This window comes from Notothenia rossii (genome assembly GCF_949606895.1).
Source record: "Notothenia rossii genome assembly, contig: scaffold_84, whole genome shotgun sequence".
Lineage (NCBI taxonomy): Eukaryota > Metazoa > Chordata > Actinopteri > Perciformes > Nototheniidae > Notothenia > Notothenia rossii.
In genome coordinates this window covers 110,001-132,500 of record NW_027639905.1, presented here as the reverse complement: position 1 = coordinate 132,500, position 22,500 = coordinate 110,001, and the positions used below count along the sequence as shown (strand labels likewise).

The window sequence follows — 22,500 nt, the reverse complement described above, 5'->3', positions numbered from 1 at the left end:
ACTCTCACCTGTCTTCCTCTCACCTGTCTGACTCTCACCTGTCTTCCTCTCACCTGTCTGACTCTCACCTGTCTGACTCTCACCTGTCTGTCTGTCTCTCACCTGTCTGACTCACATGTCTCTCACCTGTCTTCCTCTCACCTGTCTCTCACCTGTCCGTCTCTCATCTGTCTGACTCTCACCTGTCTTCCTCTCACCTGTCTTCCTCTCACCTGTCTGACTCTCACCTGTCTTCCTCTCACCTGTCTGTCTCTCACATGTCTTCCTCTCACCTGTCTTCCTCTCACCTGTCTTCCTCTCACCTGTCTGACTCTCACCTGTCTTCCTCTCACCTGTCTGACTCTCACATGTCTTCCTCTTACCTGTCTGACTCTCACCTGTCTCTCACCTGTCTGACTCACCTGTCTCTCACCTATCTGTCTCTCACCTGTCTGTTTCTCACCTGTCTCTCACCTCACCTGTCTGTCTCTCACCTGTCTTCCTCTCACCTGTCTGACTCACCTGTCTCTCACCTGTCTTCCTCTCACCTGTCTCTCACCTGTCCATCTCTCATCTGTCTTCCTCTCACCTGTCTTCCTCTCACCTGTCTCTCACCTGTCTGAGTCATCTGTCCCTCACCTGTCAGACTCACCTGTCTTCCTCTCACCTGTCTGTCTCTCACCTGTCTGACTCACCTGTCCCTCACCTGTCTGACTCACCTGTCTTCCTCTCACCTGTCTGACTCACCTTTCTCTCACCTGTCCGACTCACCTGTCTCTCACCTGTCTGTTTCTCACCTGTCTCTCACCTGTCTCTCACCTCACCTGTCTGTCTCTCACCTGTCTTCCTCTCACCTGTCTGACTCACTTGTCTCTCACCTGTCTGACTCACCTGTCTCTCACCTGTCTTCCTCTCACCTGTCTGACTCACCTGTCTCTCACCTGTCTCTCACCTCACCTGTCTGTCTCTCACCTGTCTTCCTCTCACCTGTCTGACTCACCTGTCCCTCACCTCACCTGTCTGTTTCTCACCTGTCTTCCTCTCACCTGTCTGACTCACCTGTCCCTCACCTGTCTGACTCACCTGTCCTTCACCTGTCTGACTCACCTGTCTCTCACCTGTCTGACTCACCTGTCCTTCACCTGTCTGACTCACCTGTCCCTCACCTGTCTGACTCACCTGTCTTTCACCTGTCTGACTCACCTGTCCCTCACCTGTCTGACTCACCTGTCTTTCACCTGTCTGACTCACCTGTCTCTCACCTGTCTGACTCACCTGTCCCTCACCTGTCTGACTCACCTGTCTCTCACCTGTCTGACTCACCTGTCCCTCACCTGTCTGACTCACCTGTCTTTCACCTGTCTGTTTCTCACCTGTCTCTCACCTGTCTCTCACCTCACCTGTCTGTCTCTCACCTGTCTTCCTCTCACCTGTCTGACTCACCTGTCTCTCACCTGTCTGACTCACCTGTCTCTCACCTGTCCGACTCACCTATCCCTCACCTGTCTGACTCACCTGTCCCTCACCTGTGTGTCTGCAGGAGTGTTCTTCAGGTTTCTTCCAGCAGCCTCTCTCTGAGTTGTCGTCTCAGAGTCGGCGCTCTCTGTTTATTCGTCCATGTGTTCGATGCCGCTGCAACAACCACAGCGAGAAATGTGACCCGGAGACAGGAGCATGCCAGGTAACACGCTAACACACGCTAACAGAGGCTCACAAACGCCTAACACACGCTAACAGAGGCTCACACACGCTAACAGAGGCTCAAACACGCTAACAGAGGCTCACACACGCCTAACACACGCTAACAGAGGCTCACAAACGCCTAACACACGCTAACAGAGGCTCACACACGCTAACAGAGGCTCAAACACGCTAACAGAGGCTCACACACGCCTAACACACGCTAACAGAGGCTCACACACGCTAACAGAGGCTCACACACGCCTAACACACGCTAACAGAGGCTCACACACGCTAACAGAGGCTCACACACGCCTAACACATGCTAACAGAGACACACACACGCTAACAGAGACTCACACACGCCTAACACATGCTAACAGAGACACACACACGCTAACATAGACTCACACACGCCTAACACATGCTAACAGAGACACACACACGACTAACACACGCTAACAGAGGCTTACACACGCCTAACACAAGCTAACAGAGGCTCACACACGCTAACAGAGGCTCACACACGCTAACAGAGGCTCACAGAGACACACACACGACTAACACACGCTAACAGAGGCTTACACACGCCTAACACAAGCTAACAGAGGCTCACACACGCTAACAGAGGCACACACAAGCCTAGAACACGCTAACAGAGGCTTACACACGCCTAGAACATGCTTACAGAGGCTCACACACGCCTTGAACACGCTTACAGAGGCTCACACACGCTAACAGAGGCACACACACGCCTAACACACGCTAACAGAGGCGCACACATGCTAACAGAGGCTCACACACGCTAACATAGGCTCAAACACGCCTAACACACGCTAACAGAGGCTCACACACGCTAACAGAGGCTCACACACGCTAACAGAGGCTCACAGAGACACACACACGACTAACACACGCTAACAGAGGCTTACACACGCCTAACACAAGCTAACAGAGGCTCACACACGCTAACAGAGGCACACACAAGCCTAGAACACGCTAACAGAGGCTTACACATGCCTAGAACATGCTTACAGAGGCTCACACACGCCTTGAACACGCTTACAGAGGCTCACACACGCTAACAGAGGCTCACACACGCTAACAGAGGCTCACAGAGACACACACACGACTAACACACGCTAGCAGAGGCTTACACACGCCTAACACACGCTAACAGAGGCTCACACACGCCTAACACACGCTAACAGAGGCTTACACACGCCTACAACACACTAACAGAGGCTTACACACGCCTATAACACGCTTACAGAGGCTCACACACGCCTAGAACACGCTTACAGAGGCTTACACACGCCTAACACACGCTAACAGAGGCTTACACACGCCTAACACACGCTAACAGAGGCTTACACACGCCTACAACACACTAACAGAGGCTTACACACGCCTATAACACGCTTACAGAGGCTCACACACGCCTAGAACACGCTTGAAGAGGCTCACACATGCCTAACACACGCTAACAGCGGCACACACACACCTAGAACACGCTAACAGAGGCTCACACACGCTAACAGAGACTCACACACGCCTAACACACGCTAACAGAGACACACACACACGCTAACAGAGGCTCACACACGCCTAACACATGCTAACAGAGACACACACACGCTAACAGAGACTCACACACGCCTAACACACGCTAACAGAGGCTTACACACGCCTAACACACGCTAATAGAGGCACACACACGCCTAGAACACGCTAACAGAGACTTACACATGCCTAGAACACGCTTACAGAGGCTCACACACACCTAACACACGCTAACAGAGGCTCACACATGCTAATAGAGGCACACACACGCCTAGAACACGCGTACAGAGGCTCACACACGCATAGAACACGCTTATTGTCTGTGTAAATGTGTGTGTGTGTTAATGTGTGTGTGTGTTAATGTGTATGTATATGTGTTTATGTGTGTCAGAGCTGTGAGCACCACACCGCAGGGTCGAGCTGTCATCTCTGTGCCGCCGGGTATCATGGGAACGTGAGCGGCTCCATCAGCGACTGTTCGCTTTGCGCCTGCCCCCGCCGGGACAACAGGTAACACACCTTTACACACCTGTACACACCTGTACACACCGTACACACCGTACACACCGTACACACCTGTACACACCTGTACACACAGTACACACCGTACACACCCGTACACACCTGTACACACCTGTACACACCTGTACACACCATACACACCTGTACCTGTAACACACATACTCTACTGTCTGTGATTCTAACTGTGTGTGTGTGTGTGTGTGTGTGTGTGTGTGTGTGTGTGTGTGTGTGTGTGTGTGTGTGTGTGTGTGTGTGTGTGTGTGTGTGTGTGTGTGTGTGTGTGTGTGTGTGTGTGTGTGTGTGTGTGTGTGTGTGTGTGTGTGTGTGTGTGTGTGTGTAGCTTCAGCCTCACCTGTGTGTCAGAGGGAGGATTCGGGGATTTCCGCTGCTCCGCCTGTCAGACAGGATTTGAGGGCAGATACTGCGAGAGGTCAGTCACTCATTCATCTTTAGTGAAGCTTTGATTTAGAAATTCCTCCGTGACATCACACTGTTGTGCACAGGTGTTCTGTGGGTTACTATGGGAACCCCTCGTTGCCGGGCGGAGTGTGTGTGCTCTGCGGCTGCAGTGATTGGGGGTCAGAGAGACAGCTGTGTGACGCTGCGGGGGGACAGTGTGAGTGCAAGGCTGGAGTCACAGGAAGGTCATGTGACCTGTGTGAGGAGAGGCACGTCCTGCAGGAGGGGGCCTGTGTGTGTGAGTATACAAACAACAAACAAACATATTTGACTGTAGCTTCCTGTCCTCTCAGTGACAGTTCACAGAGTGGATTACACTCTTAATTACAACAGTTATCACAATGCTTATATTACCCATAACAACAATTATTCGGACACTTATAACACTTGTGTTTGTGTGTGTGTGTGTGTGTGTGTGTGTGTGTGTGTGTGTGTGTGTGTGTGTGTGTGTGTGTGTGTGTGTGTGTGTGTGTGTGTGTGTGTTCTTCTGACAGCGTGTGATGATGAGTGTACCGGCGTGCTATTGGACGACCTGCAGGAAGTACACGACCACTTCCTGTCTGTGAACCTCAGTGCCCTCGCCGCGGCTCCATACCGTCAGCTGGTTCTGCTGGAGAACCGGACCAGAGACCTGAGGGTAAACACGCTAATTATTACATGCTTAATAATTTAAGCATCTTTGAGCATTAGGAAAAGCGCTATTAAAATCCCATTCTCATTAATATACGCTATTTCACACCTATTACAACGTTTCCGTGTGTGTGTGTGTGTGTGTGTGTGTGTGTGTGTGTGTGTGTGTGTGTGTGTGTGTGTGTGTGTGTGTGTGTGTGTGTGTGTGTGTGTGTGCGTGTGTGTTTGTGTGTGTGTGTGTGTGTGTGTGTGTGTGTGTGTGTGTGTGTGTGTGTGTGTGTGTGTGTGTGTGTGTGTGTGTGTGTGTGTGTGTGTGTGTGTGTGTGTGTGTGTGTGTGTGTGTGTGTAGGTGCTGTCTGCAGAACGTGTCTCCGTGTCCTCAGTGGAGGACAGGCTCCGCCTCCTGACCTCTGACCTCACGGCGCTGCTGCAGCAGGTACCCATGATCCTCTCTGCTACATCACGTCTATAAACGTTTGATAAGCAGCTTAATAAATATCCTCCCTCCTGATTGGCCAGGTCCCCCGTCTGTCAGATCAGCTGAAGGAAGTGGGAGTGTCCACGAACAAGAGCCTTTCCCAGGGTTCATTGCTGCTGGAGAGCATCAGCAACATGCAGGGCAGCATTCAGGGTGAGCTCACACACACACACACACACACACACACACACACACACACACATACACAAACACACACACACACACACACACACACACACACACACACACACACACACACACACACACACACACACACACAGAGACACACACACACACACACACACACACACGATTATTATTCATAATTGAACTCCACATTTATGATATCATAAGTAACTGCGCTTTGATTTGTGCAGATCTGCAGAGGGAGACGGGGCTTCTGAACCTCACCTCTATGGAGCAGCTGGATTCGGCCAATCAGACGCAGATGCTTCAGGAGATGGCGGCCATGTTGGAAAACATCAGAGCTGTCAATTTAACGGGCGCCAACGCGTTGGCCAATCAGGAGCTCAGGTGAGTGTTCAGTGATTTAAGGAATCACTCCCATCGAGAACCACAGTGACGCGTCCTAAAACCCGGAAGTAAACTTCTTCCGGTTCCTTCTTGAAAAACCAATGCAAATTCTCCATAGGATTTTGGAAAATAGCTCGAAATAAGGTCTGTGGTTGACACACATTTAAGAGAGGGATCACGTTTTGTTCAGCCGGATAATCTGCACATGTCAACCCTACTTTTATAATTTTTTAATCATAAATCTAGTCGCCAAAAGCGAAATGCTAACGTTATGCTATAAACGAACTACAAGCCAGTACAGCAGCAGGGTCGCACGACTTCAACGTCACGCCAATTTAAGATCGTTTCAACTGACTTGCACTGAAACGGCACTTTGAACACTTTAAATATATTAACATTTTAAACTGTATACCCCGGTTATCTAGGCCCGTTTTGTTTTGTTTTATGTATACATGTCACACTGTGGGAAACGATATTTCTGGATGTATAACACATGTAGAATTTTTGACAATAAAGCTGAATTTGACTTTCGCGTGCTTGCATATTTTAACAAAGCTTTTCATTTGAGCCACACTGAATTGAACTAGAAGTCATGGCTGTGTCAATTACCAGTCTGATATCGTTTTACAAAGATGACAAGAAGAGTGTAGATAGGAGAGAACCACTACAAGTCAGGACACGTTACAGTGCAGCCTAGATGAAGGTGTGCTTACCGGTGTTGTCAGGGCTAGCATGAGGGACAAGGTTTATAGTGTCGGTGAGTAGTGATAGCAAGAGTACCGTTAACCTAGAGTTAATTTATTCACATTCATTCCCATCAACAAATCAATTGTATGTGTCACATGAAATCTTTATTAGGCAAGGCAAGTTTATTTATATAGCACTTTTCAACACAAGGCAATTCAAAATGCTTTACAAAAAATGAAAGACATTAAGAAAATGGCATTTAAAATCAGTCATTAAAAAGAAAAGCTAGTAAAATAAACATTAAAAGAAAAAATGCATGGATAAAAGTTACAGTGCAGTCTAAGATATGAATAGTTCAATTAAAAGCAGCGACAAAAAGAAAAGTCTTCAGCCTGGATTTAAAAGTAGTCAGAGTTGCAGCGGACCTGCAGGTTTCTGGGAGTTTGGACTGATCCACTTTCTTAGTGTCAGTGAGGAACCAGTGTAAAGACTTCAGAACTGGACTGATCCACTTTCTTAGTGTCAATCAATCAATGTTCATTTATATAGCCCAATATCACAAATGTTACATTTGTCTCAGTGGACTTCACAGTTTGTACAGAATATCAGTATGACAATACGACACCAACTGTCCTTAGACCCTCTGTCCTTAGACCCTCACATAGTACAAGGAAACACTTCCGGAGAAAACCCACAGTTTAAAGGGGAACATGGGAGAAACCTCAGGGAGAGCAACAGAGGAGGGATCCCTCTCCCAGGACGGACAGACGTGCAATAGATGCCGTGTGTAAATTGAAAAGATAATACATTTGCAACATAGGTAGACCAAATGTTTGGAAATGCATGTGTGTATAATAGGAAGATGAATCCATGAGGATATCCATCCAGGACTTATGATCCAGGACCACAGCCACGACTCAAGATCCAGGACTCGCGATCCATGACACAGGACCGCAGGATCATCCATGACTCCGGATGCCGGCGTATATAGACACCAAAAAGAAAGACATTTGGGGAAGCTGGGTTAATCGGAACATGAGAGTACACAGGTATAGACAGAGAGAAGGAAGAAGTAAGATGTCCCCCGACAAACTAAGCCTATATCAGCAAAACTAGAGGCTGAATCTAATCAGCCCTAACTATAAGCTTTATCAAAAAGGAAGGTCTTAAGCGCACTCTTAAAAACGGATAGGGTGTCTGCCGCCCGAACACAAACTGGAAGCTGATTCCACAAAAGTGGAACTTGATAAGAAAAGGCTCTGGCTCCCATTGTACTTTTAGAGACTCTAGGAACAACCAACAACCCTGCATTCTTGGAACGCAATGCCCTAGTAGGACAGTAGGGTATAATGAGTTCTTTAAGGTAAGATGGCGCCTGCCCATTAAGGGCTTTGTAGGCCAGAAGAAGAATTTTAAATTCTATCCTGTGTTCTATAGGGAGCCAGTGTAAGGCAGCCAGAACAGGAGTAATGTGGTCCCTTTTCCTAACTCCGGTTAGTACACGAGCTGCAGCATTTTGAATCAGCTGAAGAGACTTGACTGACTTCTTGGTATACCCTGATAATAAGGAGTTACAATAATCCAGCCTTGAAGTAACAAATGCATGGACTAGTTTCTCTGCATCGTTTTGAGGCAAGATATGCCTGATTTTTGCAATGTTACGTAGATGGAAGTAGGCGGTCCTTGAAATTGATTTTATGTGGGCGTTAAAGGATAAATCCTGATCAAATATAACACCAAGATTCCTTACAGTCTCACTGGAGGCCAAATTAATGCCATCCATAGTTAGTATATCTTTAGATAATTTGTTTCGTAGATTATTTGGGCCAAGTACAATAACTTCAGTTTTGGTCGTGTTTAACATCAAAAAGTTTAAGGTCATCCACGTTTTTAAGTCCTTGAGGCAGTCTTGAATTTTATTTAGATGATTAATTTCATCAGGCTTGATTGATAAATATAGTTGAGTATCATCCACATAACAATGAAAGTTTACAGAATGATTCCTTATAATATTGCCTAGCGGAAGCATATATAGTGTGAACAAAATAGGTCCGAGCACTGAGCCCTGTGGCACTCCATGGCTAACTTTGGTTTGCGTGGAAGATTCATCGTTGACACGTACAAACTGAGAGCGTTCAGATAGATAGGACCTAAACCAGCCTAAAGCTGTATGCCAACTAAGTGTCAGTGAGGAACCAGTGTAAAGACTTCAGAACAGGACTGATCCACTTTCTTAGTGTTAGTGAGGAACCAGAGTAAAGACTTCAGAACAGGACTGATCCACTTTCTTAGTGTTAGTGAGGAACCAGTGTAAAGACTTCAGAACAGGACTGATCCACTTTCTTAGTGTCAGTGAGGAACCAGAGTAAAGACTTCAGAACAGGAGTGATGTGATCCACTTTCTTAGTGTCAGTGAGGAACCAGAGTAAAGACTTCAGGACAGGAGTGATGTGATCCTCTTTCTTAGTGTCAGTGAGGAACCAGAGTAAAGACTTCAGAACAGGAGTGATGTGATCCTCTTTCTTAGTGTCAGTGAGGAACCAGAGTAAAGACTTCAGAACTGGAGTGATGTGATCCTCTTTCTTAGTGTTAGTGAGGAACCAGAGTAAAGACTTCAGAACAGGAGTGATGTGATCCTCTTTCTTAGTGTCAGTGAGGAACCAGAGTAAAGACTTCAGAACAGGAGTGATGTGATCCACTTTCTTAGTGTCAGTGAGGAACCAGAGTAAAGACTTCAGAACAGGAGTGATGTGATCCACTTTCTTAGTGTTAGTGAGGAACCAGAGTAAAGACTTCAGAACAGGAGTGATGTGATCCACTTTCTTAGTGTCAGTGAGGAACCAGAGTAAAGACTTCAGAACAGGAGTGATGTGATCCACTTTCTTAGTGTCAGTGAGGAACCAGAGTAAAGACTTCAGAACAGGAGTGATGTGATCCTCTTTCTTAGTGTTAGTGAGGACTCGAGCAGCAGCATTCTGAATCAGCTGCATCTTTCTAATAGATGTTTTAGTGAGACCTGTGAAGACACCATTGCAGTAGTCCAGTCTACTGAAGATAAAAGCATGGACACGTTTTTCCAGATCCTGCTGTGACATTAGTCTTTTAACCCTAGAGATGTTCTTTAGGTGATAGTAAGCTGATTTAGTAACTGTTTTAATGTGATTGTTGAAACTCAGGTCAGAGTCCATGACTACACCTAGATTTCTGGCTCTATCTGTTGTTTTGAACATTGCAGATTGAAGCTCAGCGCTAACTTTTATACGTTCTGCCTTGGCTCCAAAAACCATTACCTCAGTTTTGGCATGACCCATCTTTGCCATCCACAATTTCAGCTGCACTGACACCCCCTGTCAGTGGAAGAAGCCAAAGGCAGCTAAACGTACGCATTCAGTGGAGGAGTTATTTCCTCCAACCAATAACTAATTTAACCCGCTGACAAGAGAGCCCACCTCCGAAGATCGTGACTGGCTGAGGGACAGACTCGGGGGCAGGTTCTCAGGAATCTATTGGCTTCTCTCCCCCGAGCCAGAAGAGGAACACTACAGCTTGGAAACACTTACTGTTCCTGAAATTATCAAATCTGTTGGGCATCAGGGACCTGAGGCAATTGTGGCAAGCATGGCATTGTCTGAAGAGCAACAGAGGGCAATTCAGGTGGCTACCACTGGTCAGCGAACCAGCTCAAACTGGCATCTGTTCAGGAAAGGAAGGTTGACTGCCAGCAACTTTGGAGCTGTCCTGAGGTCAAAGCGTGTGACTGCTTCCTTTATTGCCAGGGTGCTAGGGCAACAACAGGCCCTTGATGGTGTTTTGTCTGTACAGTGGGGGACTATGAATGAATGTGAGGGCGTCAGGGCATTCACCACTGCAACCCAGATGCAGGTCCATGAGTCAGGTTTGTGGCTCTCCCTATCAGGAGTGTTGGGGGCATCTCCAGATGGTCAGGTAGGGTCTTCCGCTGTGCTGGAGGTAAAGTGTCCCTACGGAGCCAGGGAAATGACAATTAGTGAAGCATTGCAAATCAAGGGCTTCTGTGTCAGTAAGAAAGGAGAAACATTCATCCTGCGTGAGGAACATCCTTACTGGCACCAAGTGCAAGGTCAGCTTCACCTCACTGCTAGGAAGAAGAAATAAAAAAATGGTGAATTGTTTTTAATTTACATTTACTCGCCTTTGCAATGTTGTGGTTGTTAGAGTGTTAGGTTTCCTGTCAGCTCGTCTGTTGGGAAGATATAAAATATAGTTTCATGGAAGTCACACCGTCACATATAAGAGCATTAAGACATACAGTACATCGGCTAAAACCAAACATCTAAAGATATAACCTGCACTTTGATAAGTCTCGTGAACATTTTCACTATTTTGACATTTTTATAGATGAAAATTGAACTAAAGAAATAAATGGTAGATGAATCCATATTGAAAATAGGTGTCAGCTGCTACACTAATTATAATAGTTATATTTCTTAATTAATTAAGATAAGATATTACTGTATTGATCCCAATTTGGGAAATGTTTGTGTTGCAGCAGCATAACAAGAAAAACAAAATATAAGTTATTATATATACAAAAGTATGTGAGGGATGGAATATTAAATTGAATATAAATGTAAAATGTAAATGTGATTTTACGTCCAAGAGAAGCTATGGAGCAGAGAGTTCTCTGCCAGCCAGAGGTGATTTGTTATTAGTTCAATATGTCAAACTGATTTCCCTGACTACAGTCTTTAGTTACATGGTGAAACGTTATGCTGTTGTACTAATTAGACTTATCATATAAGCCACACAGGTTTTAATAGGATGTATTCATTATCTTTACTTATGTTGCGGTCTTTTCAGCGGCGCCATCTCTATAACGGCGATACAGTCACTACCCATTATTTACATTTCACCGTGACATGGACAAAAATGTAACGTCAGCTTACCTCATGGCACGAATCCAGACTCTCCTTTGGAAAACATTGGGCGGGAAACGATAGAACAAGCACGTTTCATGCGAAGACCTGTGGCTGCAACCCGGAGCAAAGCAACAAACCATTGCGTAGCTAAGTAGTAGCGCTAGCTTTAGCTAACGTTAGCTAACGAAATGAACTGCCGAGTAAAATGTGATTTATCTCCTAAATTTGTGTCAACCACAGACCTTATTTCGAGCTATTTTCCAAAACCCTATGGGGAAAATGCATTGCTTTTTGACGAAGGAACCGGAAGTGCTAAAAATGCTAACTTACTTCCGGGTTTTAGGACGCGTCACTGCGGTTCTCTATAATAATAATAATAATAATAATGAATGATTTATTATTTCTCTCTCTCTCTCTCTCTCTGCAGTCGGTCGGAGTCTCTCGCCCGCTCGCTGCAGGACCACTTCCTCTCCAGCATGGCGTCGCTGGACAACAGGCTCCGCCTCCTCCACACCAACTTCACTGTCGCCATGGAAACAATGCAACACGCACAAACACACCTGAGCGACAGCAAACACAGAAACACACACACACACACTCTGCTGGACGCCACACACACCCAGCTGCAGGCGCTAAAGGTGAGCATCAAAACATATTCTCAAAATAAAATACCAAAGATAAAAAGAGTTTATTTATTATAATAAAATGTTTACCTGCAGGTGAAGCAGCAGCAGGTGGGGGGGGGCGTGGCTTCTGTGGAGGGGGTGATGGAGGAGAGTCAGCTGATGCTCGATGACATCGTCAGTCTGACAGAGGAGATGACCAACAGCAGCGCAGTAAGACACACACACACACACACACACACACACACACACACACACACACACAGACACAGACGGACAGACAGACAGACACTAACAAACATACACACACACACACACACACACACAGACACAGACGGACAGAAAGACAGACACTAACAAACATACACACACACACACACACACACACACACACACACACACACACACACACACACACACAGACAGACAGACAGACAGACACTAACAAACATACACACACACACACACACACACACACACACACACACACACACACACACACACACACACAGACACAGACAGACAGACAGACACACACTAACAAACATACACACACACACACACACACACACACACACACACACACACACACACACACACACACACACACACACACACAGAAACACACTATTAAAGATGATAAATGCTGTGTGATAATAAGCCCCGCCCCTCAGCAGGTGGAGGTGTGGGGGGGGCAGCTGGAGCAGGTGCGCCCCCTGCTGAGGAGACAGGTGGAGGCGCTGGTGGTGGGACTGAAGATGGTCGACGCTCTGGAGAACGTGTTCCGAGCGGAGAGCCACGCCCACTTCCTGCAGACCCACGCCCACTCGCTGCACAGGTACCAGCTGTAGCATGTAGCTTAGCATTAGCTCGTGTTTTGAAGCATCATTAACACGTCTCTCCGCAGCTTGCTGTATTCGGTGTGCAACGTCTCGCACAACGGCTCCCGATTGGTCCAGCTGGAAAGTGACATCACACACAGAGTTGACTCCGCCCATCAGGTTGCATCCGCCGCCCTCGCCGTCAGCAAGGTGAGCGTGCTCGTCTCTGATAGGCCAATGCGTCTTTGGCTGGATGACATCACGTCAGAGAATGAAGGAGATAACTTTAATGTGTGTGTTTCAGACGGTCCAATCAGAGCAGCTGCAGAACACTTCCTCGCTGAGGGTCAGCACCGAGGTGTTACAGGAAACTGTCCACCTGAACGAGACAGCTGCAGGTAAATCACCTGGTTAATGCTCGTTAAGTGACTCATAGTGCAGGTAGATCACCTGGTTAATGCTCGTTAAGTGACTCAGAGTGCAGGTAGATCACCTGGTTAATGCTCGTTAAGTGACTCAGAGTGCAGGTAAATCACCTGGTTAATGCTCGTTAAGTGACTCATAGTGCAGGTAAATCACCTGGTTAATGCTCGTTAAGTGACTCATAGTGCAGGTAGATCACCTGGTTAATGCTCGTTAAGTGACTCAGAGTGCAGGTAGATCACCTGGTTAATGCTCGTTAAGTGACTCAGAGTGCAGGTAAATCACCTGGTTAATGCTCGTTAAGTGACTCATAGTGCAGGTAAATCACCTGGTTAATGCTCGTTAAGTGACTCATAGTGCAGGTAGATCACCTGGTTAATGCTCGTTAAGTGACTCAGAGTGCAGGTAGATCACCTGGTTAATGCTCGTTAAGTGACTCAGAGTGCAGGTAAATCACCTGGTTAATGCTCGTTAAGTGACTCATAGTGCAGGTAGATCACCTGGTTAATGCTCGTTAAGTGACTCAGAGTGCAGGTAGATCACCTGGTTAATGCTCGTTAAGTGACTCAGAGTGCAGGTAAATCACCTGGTTAATGCTCGTTAAGTGACTCATAGTGCAGGTAGATCACCTGGTTAATGCTCGTTAAGTGACTCAGAGTGCAGGTAAATCACCTGGTTAATGCTCGTTAAGTGACTCAGAGTGCAGGTAAATCACCTGGTTAATGCTCGTTAAGTGACTCATAGTGCAGGTAGATCAATAGTTACGTCTGTAACTACGGTTCTATGAGTCCCGGATGACGGCCAGAGGCAGTGTGTAATGGCATCAAGGGTTTCCTCTTGCCACTATGGAGCGGGGTTGACGACACGCAATCCAAAAAAATAAGCAGCTGAAGGTTTTCAGTCAAAGAGATGTAATTTATTAACAAAAAAGTATTGACTTAAATAGTCTCAAAATAACAAATCTTTAAACAATATTTTGGCGGTATGCTTTGCTATATAAACTAAACTATACTTTGTTTGCAGTCCAATTTGCAACACTAATTTCTGTCGGCAATTTGCGGTCGAAAAACTGTTCCGCTCCCCTTCTCAACAGGTCTCCGAGCACCTCGGCTGTCCTCAATTACCTCACTTAAATACACACCGGAAGGTACACGGAAACAGATCATATTTACGATATAAAATTAAACAATCACTTCATCAAAACATATCCACCACGGCAACACAAATCACCCCTCCATCACTAAATCATTTATCAAATTATGACTCGAAATAATAACCCTGACTGCATTGTGGCTCTAACACGGTGCTTTAACACTGGATATGTCCATCGTGCGCATGCGCAGCTCGAGTACCAATAACAACAAAGTCACCTGTGACCCACGTGACACCGGCTACATAGGCCACTGTCGTCAGAGGATCTGTTCCTTTCATCTTCTCGCGAGCACACAATAATTCTGAGCGGTCATCCGGGACTCATAGAACCGTAGTTGCAGACGTAACTATCGTTCAATTTCGTCCCTACTGACCGCCAGAGGCGGTGCTTTAGCACTGGATGACTTATACCAACCATGTCATGAAGAATCCGAACACTTGCTCACTACTGGAAGCAGCGGAGCTCGGCAAAAGGACCACGCCCAAAGGATGGGGAGTGGCGACATTAACCTGATAAAACCTGGAGAATGTGCCAGAAGACGCCCGCCACGCCGCGGTGCAGACGGTCTCCGGGGGCACCCTCTCAGGGCGGCACAAGATGTTGAGATGCTCCTTGTCGAGTGGCATCTCAGCCCTGATGGCAGGGGGCGGCCACTGGCCCCATAGGCATGTTCGATGGTGTCCACAATCCAGTGGGGCAGCCGCTGGTTAGCGGGCACAACCTCCTTTAGTGCCGCCATGGCAAACGAAGAGCTGCTCCGACTGCCGTACCAAGCAGTAGCATCAGTGGTCGCACCATCACTAGACCCCCTGCAGTTTGCATATCAGCCACGTATTGGAGTGGAGGACGCCATCATCTTCCTGCTGCACAGAGTACACACACACCTTGAGAAGGCAGGCAGCACTGTGACAGTCATGTTTTTTGACTTTTCCAATGCTTTCAATACCATCAGACCTGCCCTGCTCAGCAGTAAGCTACTGGACATGCAGGTGGATGCTCCACTGGCGAGCTGGATAACCAACTATCTCACAGCTCGGCCACAGTACGTGAAGCTGCAGAACAACACCTCTGACATTACATTGAGCAGCACGGGCGCTCCTCAGGGCACGGTCCTCTCTCCCTTCCTGTTCACAGCCTATACATCAGACTTCAGACACTGCTCACAGTCCTGCCATCTGCAGAAGTTCTCAGATGACTCTGCCGTTGTGGGCTGTATCAGTACAGGAGTGTGGTGGACAGTTTTGTGGAGTGGTGCGGTCAGAACCATCTGCAGCTCAACGTCACAAAGACTAAGGAGCTAGTGGTTAATTTCAGGAATGGGAGTACCGCCACAAGCTCAATTACCATGGTGGGCATGGATGTGGACATTGTGGACAGCTACAAGTTCCTGGGTGTCCACATAGACAATAAACTGGACTGCAGTAAAGACACTGAGGCCCTATATAAGAAAGGCCTGTAGTTCCTCAGGAGACTCAGGTCCTTCAACATCTGCAGCACTATGTTGCAGATGTTTTATGACTCGGTGGTCTCCAGTGTGATCTTCTTTGCTGTAGTGTGTTGGGGCAGCGGGGTGAAGACAGCTGATGCCAACAGACTCAACAAGCTCATCAGGAGAGCAGGCTCTGTCCTGGGAGTGGGTCAGGAGTCGTTGGCAGTGGAGTCGGAGGGGAGAATGCTGAGGAAACTTCTCAGCATTCTGGACAACGGGTCTCACCCCCTGCACGCCACACTGGTTTCCTACCGGAGCACTTTCAGCCACAGACTGAGATCACCCATAACCACCACACAGCGCCACAGGAGCTCTTTGCTCCCAGTGCAATCAAACTCTTTAACTCTTCACCCCTAAGTAAAAGGCACTGAGAACTCCCACACCAACACTATGTGCAATATACTGTAAGTACCATCACTGCAATACACTCGCTGCTATATATATATATATATATATATATATATATATATATATATATATAACTATGTGCAATATTATATTATATTATTATTAGTATTATTATTAATGCTATGATAACGTGCAATTACGTAACTGCACCTACGTTTTAATCTTTGCACTATAACTACTAAATACTGCTAATAATAATAATTGCATTGATTGTGTGACTTTCTATGTTTCTACGCTTCATGTTGTCTGTGGATGTTTAATTGCTCTTTTAGTGTACAGTTTTGCTTCTGTGTTTATTGTGTTGATTGTGTTTATTGTGTTTATTGTGTTTGTTGTGTTTATTGTGTTTGTTGTGTTTGTTTTGTTTGTTGTGTTTATTGTGTTTATTGTGTTTGTTGTGTTTGTTGTGTTTATTGTGTTTATTGTGTTTGTTGTGTTGATTGTGTTTGTTGTGTTTGTTGTGTTTGTTGTGTTTATTGTGTTTATTGTGTTTGTTGTGTTTGTTGTGTTTATTGTGTTTATTGTGTTTGTTGTGTTTGTTGTGTTTATTGTGTTTGTTGTGTTTGTTGTGTTTGTTTTGTTTGTTGTGTTTGTTGTGTTTGTTGTGTTTGTTGTGTTTGTTGTGTTTATTGTGTTTGTTGTGTTTGTTGTGTTTGTTGTGTTTGTTTTGTTTGTTGTGTTTGTTGTGTTTATTGTGTTTATTGTGTTTGTTGTGTTTGTTGTGTTTGTTTTGTTTGTTGTGTTTATTGTGTTTATTGTGTTTGTTGTGTTTGTTGTGTTTGTTTTGTTTGTTGTGTTTGTTGTGTTTGTTGTGTTTGTTGTGTTTATTGTGTTTGTTGTGTTTATTGTGTTTATTGTGTTTGTTGTGTTTATTGTGTTTGTTGTGTTTGTTGTGTTTGTTGTGTTTGTTTTGTTTGTTGTGTTTGTTGTGTTTATTGTGTTTGTTGTGTTTATTGTGTTTGTTGTGTTTGTTGTGTTTGTTGTGTTTATTGTGTTTGTTGTGTTTGTTGTGTTTATTGTGTTTATTGTGTTTGTTGTGTTTATTGTGTTTATTGTGTTTATTGTGTTTATTGTGTTTGTTGTGTTTGTTAGGGTTAGGGTTATTGTGTTTATTGTGTTTGTTGTGTTTGTTGTGTTTGTTGTGTTTGTTGTGTTTATTGTGTTTATTGTGTTTGTTGTGTTTGTTGTGTTTGTTGTGTTTATTGTGTTTGTTGTGTTTGTTGTGTTTATTGTGTTGATTGTGTTTGTTGTGTTTATTGTGTTGATTGTGTTTGTTGTGTTTGTTGTGTTTATTGTGTTGATTGTGTTTGTTGTGTTTATTGTGTTTATTGTGTTTGTTGTGTTTGTTGTGTTTGTTGTGTTTGTTGTGTTTATTGTGTTTGTTGTGTTTGTTGTGTTTGTTGTGTTTATTGTGTTTGTTGTGTTTGTTGTGTTTATTGTGTTGATTGTGTTTGTTGTGTTTATTGTGTTTATTGTGTTTGTTGTGTTTGTTGTGTTTGTTGTGTTTATTGTGTTGATTGTGTTTGTTTTGTTTGTTGTGTTTATTGTGTTGATTGTGTTTGTTGTGTTTATTGTGTTTATTGTGTTTGTTGTGTTTATTGTGTTTATTGTGTTTGTTGTGTTTGTTGTGTTTGTTGTGTTTATTGTGTTTGTTGTGTTTATTGTGTTTATTGTGTTTATTGTGTTTGTTGTGTTTATTGTGTTTGTTGTGTTTATTGTGTTTATTGTGTTTGTTGTGTTTTGTTATTCTGGCACAACAATTTCCTTCGGGATGAATAAAGTCTTATCTTATCATCAATATACGCAGGGGTGCACATCACTTGTTTGCCCTGGTTCTCAAATGAGCACCTGCTCCTCCTTGGTGCTCCTCCTTAACATGAAGCTTGGTGCTCCTCCTTAACATGAAGCTTGGTGCTCCTCCTTAACATGAAGCGTGGTGCTCCTCCTTAACATGAAGCTTGGTGCTCCTCCTTAACATGAAGCGTGGTGCTCCTCCTTAACATGAAGCTTGGTGCTCCTCCTTAACATGAAGCTTGGTGCTCCTCCTTAACATGAAGCGTGGTGCTCCTCCTTAACATGAAGCTTGGTGCTCCTCCTTAACATGAAGCGTGGTGCTCCTCCTTAACATGAAGCTTGGTGCTCCTCCTTAACATGAAGCGTGGCGCTCCTCCTTAACATGAAGCTTGGTGCTCCTCCTTAACATGAAGCGTGGTGCTCCTCCTTAACATGAAGCTTGGTGCTCCTCCTTAACATGAAGCGTGGTGCTCCTCCTTAACATGAAGCTTGGTGCTCCTCCTTAACATGAAGCTTGGTGCTCCTCCTTAACATGAAGCTTGGTGCTCCTCCTTAACATGAAGCGTGGTGCTCCTCCTTAACATGAAGCTTGGTGCTCCTCCTTGGTGCTCCTCCTTGGTGCTCCTCCTTGGTGCTCCTCCTTAACATGAAGCTTGGTGCTCCTCCTTGGTGCTCCTCCTCAACATGAAGCGTGGTGCTCCTCCTTAACATGAAGCTTAACCCTCACTACTCTCCTCCTCCCTGTTCTCCTCACTACCCTCCTCTCTGTTCTCCTCACTACCCTCCTCCTCTCTGTTCTCCTCACTACCCTCCTCCCTGTTCTCCTCACTACCCTCCTCCTCTCTGTTCTCCTCACTACCCTCCTCTCTGTTCTCCTCACTACCCTCCTCTCTGTTCTCCTCACTCCCCTCCTCCTCTCTGTTCTCCTCACTACCCTCCTCCCTGTTCTCCTCACTACCCTCCTCCCTGTTCTCCTCACTTCCCTCCTCCTCCCTGTTCTCCTCACTACCCTCCTCCCTGTTCTCCTCACTTCCCTCCTCCTCCCTGTTCTCCTCACTACCCTCCTCCCTGTTCTCCTCACTACCCTCCTCCTCTCTGTTCTCCTCACTACCCTCCTCCTCCCTGTTCTCCTCACTCCCCTCCTGACTGTCAGACATGGCAGCTGATGATGTAGGCCTACTTCTTCCTCTCTGGTTTCATCCACAGGTCAAGCTGGTTTTGGGTTGAAAGTATCTGCAATAATTATAAAGGAAATATGTGTTTACATAAATTGTGACCAAACCGTTTGAACTTAGACTAAAGTGAACTTTCTAAACACTCAGAGTCCTTCACCTCTCTGAGAGTCCTTCACCTCTCTGAGCTGTAGCTATCAGCCTCTCAGTCTGACTGGAGAGGACTCTCCTCCACCTCTCAGAGAGTCCTTCACCTCACTGAGCTGTAGCTATCAGCCTCTCAGTCTGACTGGAGAGGACTCTTCTCCACCTCTCAGAGAGTCCTTCACCTCACTGAGCTGTAGCTATCAGCCTCTCAGTCTAACTGGAGAGGACTCTCCTCCACCTCTCAGAGAGTCCTTCACCTCACTGAGCTGTAGCTATCAGCCTCTCAGTCTGACAGGAGAGGACTCTCCTCCACCTCTCAGAGAGTCCTTCACCTCACTGAGCTGTAGCTATCAGCCTCTCAGTCTAACTGGAGAGGACTCTCCTCCACCTCTCAGAGAGTCCTTCACCTCACTGAGCTGTAGCTATCAGCCTCTCAGTCTGACAGGAGAGGACTCTCCTCCACCTCTCAGAGAGTCCTTCACCTCTCTGAGCTGTAGCTACCAGCCTCTCAGTCTGACTGGAGAGGACTCTCCTCCAGCTCTCAGAGAGTCCTTCACCTCACTGAGCTGTAGCTACCAGCCTCTCAGTCTGACTGGAGAGGACTCTCCTCCACCTCTCAGAGAGTCCTTCACCTCTCTGAGCTGTAGCTATCAGCCTCTCAGTCTGACTGGAGAGGACTCTCCTCCACATCATTGTAGAAACATCTTCTTCTTCCGTTAGAGCAGCTAGCACCAGATTTGAATAACAACAGCGCCGGTACCGGGAGGTGGGCCCTTCTCTCTCTCCCTCCCTCCCTCCCTCCCTCTCTCTCTCTCTCTCCCTCGCTCGCTCACACTTTGGCTGTGAGCTGCGAGCGCCAGATAAGCCAACATCCCGCATTTTCATCGCTTACAGCGCCCATCGTACAGGGCAAATGAAACGTGTAACCGGGGTGAAAAGGGTGTTACATTTACTTAGTTATGAATGTCGTTACATCAAGGCCGAACATTTGGAAGAGCGCCAACGGTCAAAAATGTGTTTTCCCTCCCAGAGCTACCAGCGCAACACCTCCACAAATTTGGCTCCCTATAGGCGAACATCTATAATGCCAGTGCGACGGGCCGGCCCTGAGTTCATATGCAACTCGCAAATATCTCTCTCTCTCTCCTCTCTCTTCTCTTCTCCTTTCTCTCTCTTCTCTCTCTCCCTCTCTCTCAATGTTGGTATGCAAATGCACCTTTTTTCAAATTACCCGGTGCTCTTTTTTTTTTTGTGGCTTTTTTTGGCCAGTTATGTGCAGCCCTGAATATACCCACAGGGCACATCAACTCCGACGTGCAGTTCTCCTGAATGTCAAAGCGTGCCAGCTGGACAGGCTGATTGAAGTGGGTTTGTGGAAACACCTTGGGCAGGAATGCCACATTTGCCCAAAGGGCAACACCTGAGAGTCCCACCTCGGGCATGTATCGCTTACAGAGCGGACATGCAACTCCCCAACTCGCTTCCCTGAGGCTATGGCAAGCAGAAATGCTGCCTTCGTGGGCAGCCACTTAGGCCCCACCTGGGCCAGGGGCTCGAAGGGAGGAGATGACAGGGCATCCGGCAGCAGGGGCAGGTCCCAAGCAGGAGCCCTCGGGGTGTTAGGGGGACGCTGCCGTAAAGCCCCTCTCAGGAAGAGGGACACAGGCCTGTGGCGCCCCACCGTTGCGCTGTCGACCCGAACATGTCGGGCAGATATAGCAGCCACATAAACTCTCAGAGTGGAGGGAGAACGCCCACTGTCTAGAAGGGACGTGAGTGAGCTGCCCCAAACAGCTCCCCTGGCTCGACTGGCACACTACGGAGGACATGTCTCCGAGAGTGGTGACTGAGCAAGCCGAACCCGGTGACGAGTCTGCACCAATAATGACATAACTCGTCCCAATTCCCTACACATTAGGGCAAAGGCTTACAGTGATGCATCACTGAGGCCCAGCACAGAAGGCCCAGCCGGAGCCTGCTGCAGAGAGCCAGCATCAGATGGGAGAGGGAGTTCCTGTGCCGCTGTGTCGTAGGCCCTACAGAGCAGCTCGTCTGTGCACTGAGGCTGAGGGCACCTGGCATCAGGAGCCAGAATCGGGGAGGCGATGGAAGACTCAATGGATGGCAAGCGACCCAGCCCCACCCTCGCCGGATCCTGCCTGGCAGCAGAGTGGGAGAGGGCCCTGGTGTCTCTCCAGCATGCATGGAGCTGCCTCAGGTCCTCTGAAGGAGGAACAGTGAGAGTGAAAGACTGACGGACAGACGGACGGGGCTCTGAGCAGAGGAGTGGGAAGCCTCCTTGGGGGTGAGCGGGGCCCCCCCCCCCCTTCGTAGAAGAGGTTTAGCCGGAGCCGCTAGCAACATGGCATCCTCAAGCAGAGGTGTGGCAACCGAAGGAGGGCCAGACGGCAAGCTAGTAGCCCCCACACCAGCCCCTGGCTGAAGGGCTAAGAGGAGCGACTTCGTCTGCTCCGTGACGGCAGCTAACCGACCCACCTTAGAGGACAGCCTGTTTCTAGCCCTCTACCTGGGGGGTGAACCCATAGCCATCGCTCCATCAAGTCGCCAGGAACGGCCAGACTGAGCCGGAGGAAGTTGTGACGAGGAGAGGTGCCACCTCTGCGACTCTAGCCACTCTGAGCGCCCGAGGCATGAAGCTACAGCTCATGCCGGCGCTCTGCGTGAGACCCTCCATCAAATGCTCAAGGCCAAAGCAGAGGGGAGCAGTGGTCATGGACTTCCTTGGGCTCAAGAGAGGCCATACAGGCGCTACATGAATGAGCCATTCTGTAGGTAGCCAGATGTGAGAACACAGCCTTCCCCAGCTACAGAACGGAAAGAAGATGTAAATTACCTTCACACCCACGTTACCGGGAGCGGGAGCACTGCCTTCACCAAGCTGGACTAAATGAAGAAGCTTAACGGTACATGCTGGATGTTAGCCAAGCGGCTGCTGCTAACAATCAAGCTAAATCAAGTCAAATAACATAAAGGTTTAAGACCAGATAACTAGCTTCTAAAGAAGAGAAGCGTAGTCACA

The 22,500-nt window shown here is 47.1% G+C and overlaps 1 protein-coding gene across 2 annotated transcripts in view; it reads left to right on the top strand.

The window, feature by feature from the left end:
- Nucleotides 1–22,500, top strand: part of lama1 (laminin, alpha 1) — a 66,759-nt gene that overhangs the window by 18,081 nt on the left and 26,178 nt on the right. For both annotated transcript variants that reach the window (XM_079695485.1, XM_079695484.1), the window contains 13 exons: nt 1,520–1,660; nt 3,614–3,732; nt 4,085–4,174; nt 4,248–4,441; nt 4,698–4,840; nt 5,183–5,269; nt 5,353–5,464; nt 5,689–5,845; nt 11,858–12,068; nt 12,150–12,266; nt 12,728–12,891; nt 12,961–13,084; nt 13,179–13,272. In XM_079695485.1, the coding sequence (XP_079551611.1) occupies nt 1,520–1,660; nt 3,614–3,732; nt 4,085–4,174; nt 4,248–4,441; nt 4,698–4,840; nt 5,183–5,269; nt 5,353–5,464; nt 5,689–5,845; nt 11,858–12,068; nt 12,150–12,266; nt 12,728–12,891; nt 12,961–13,084; nt 13,179–13,272 (1,753 nt within the window). The remainder of the gene's footprint in view (nt 1–1,519; nt 1,661–3,613; nt 3,733–4,084; nt 4,175–4,247; nt 4,442–4,697; nt 4,841–5,182; nt 5,270–5,352; nt 5,465–5,688; nt 5,846–11,857; nt 12,069–12,149; nt 12,267–12,727; nt 12,892–12,960; nt 13,085–13,178; nt 13,273–22,500) is intronic.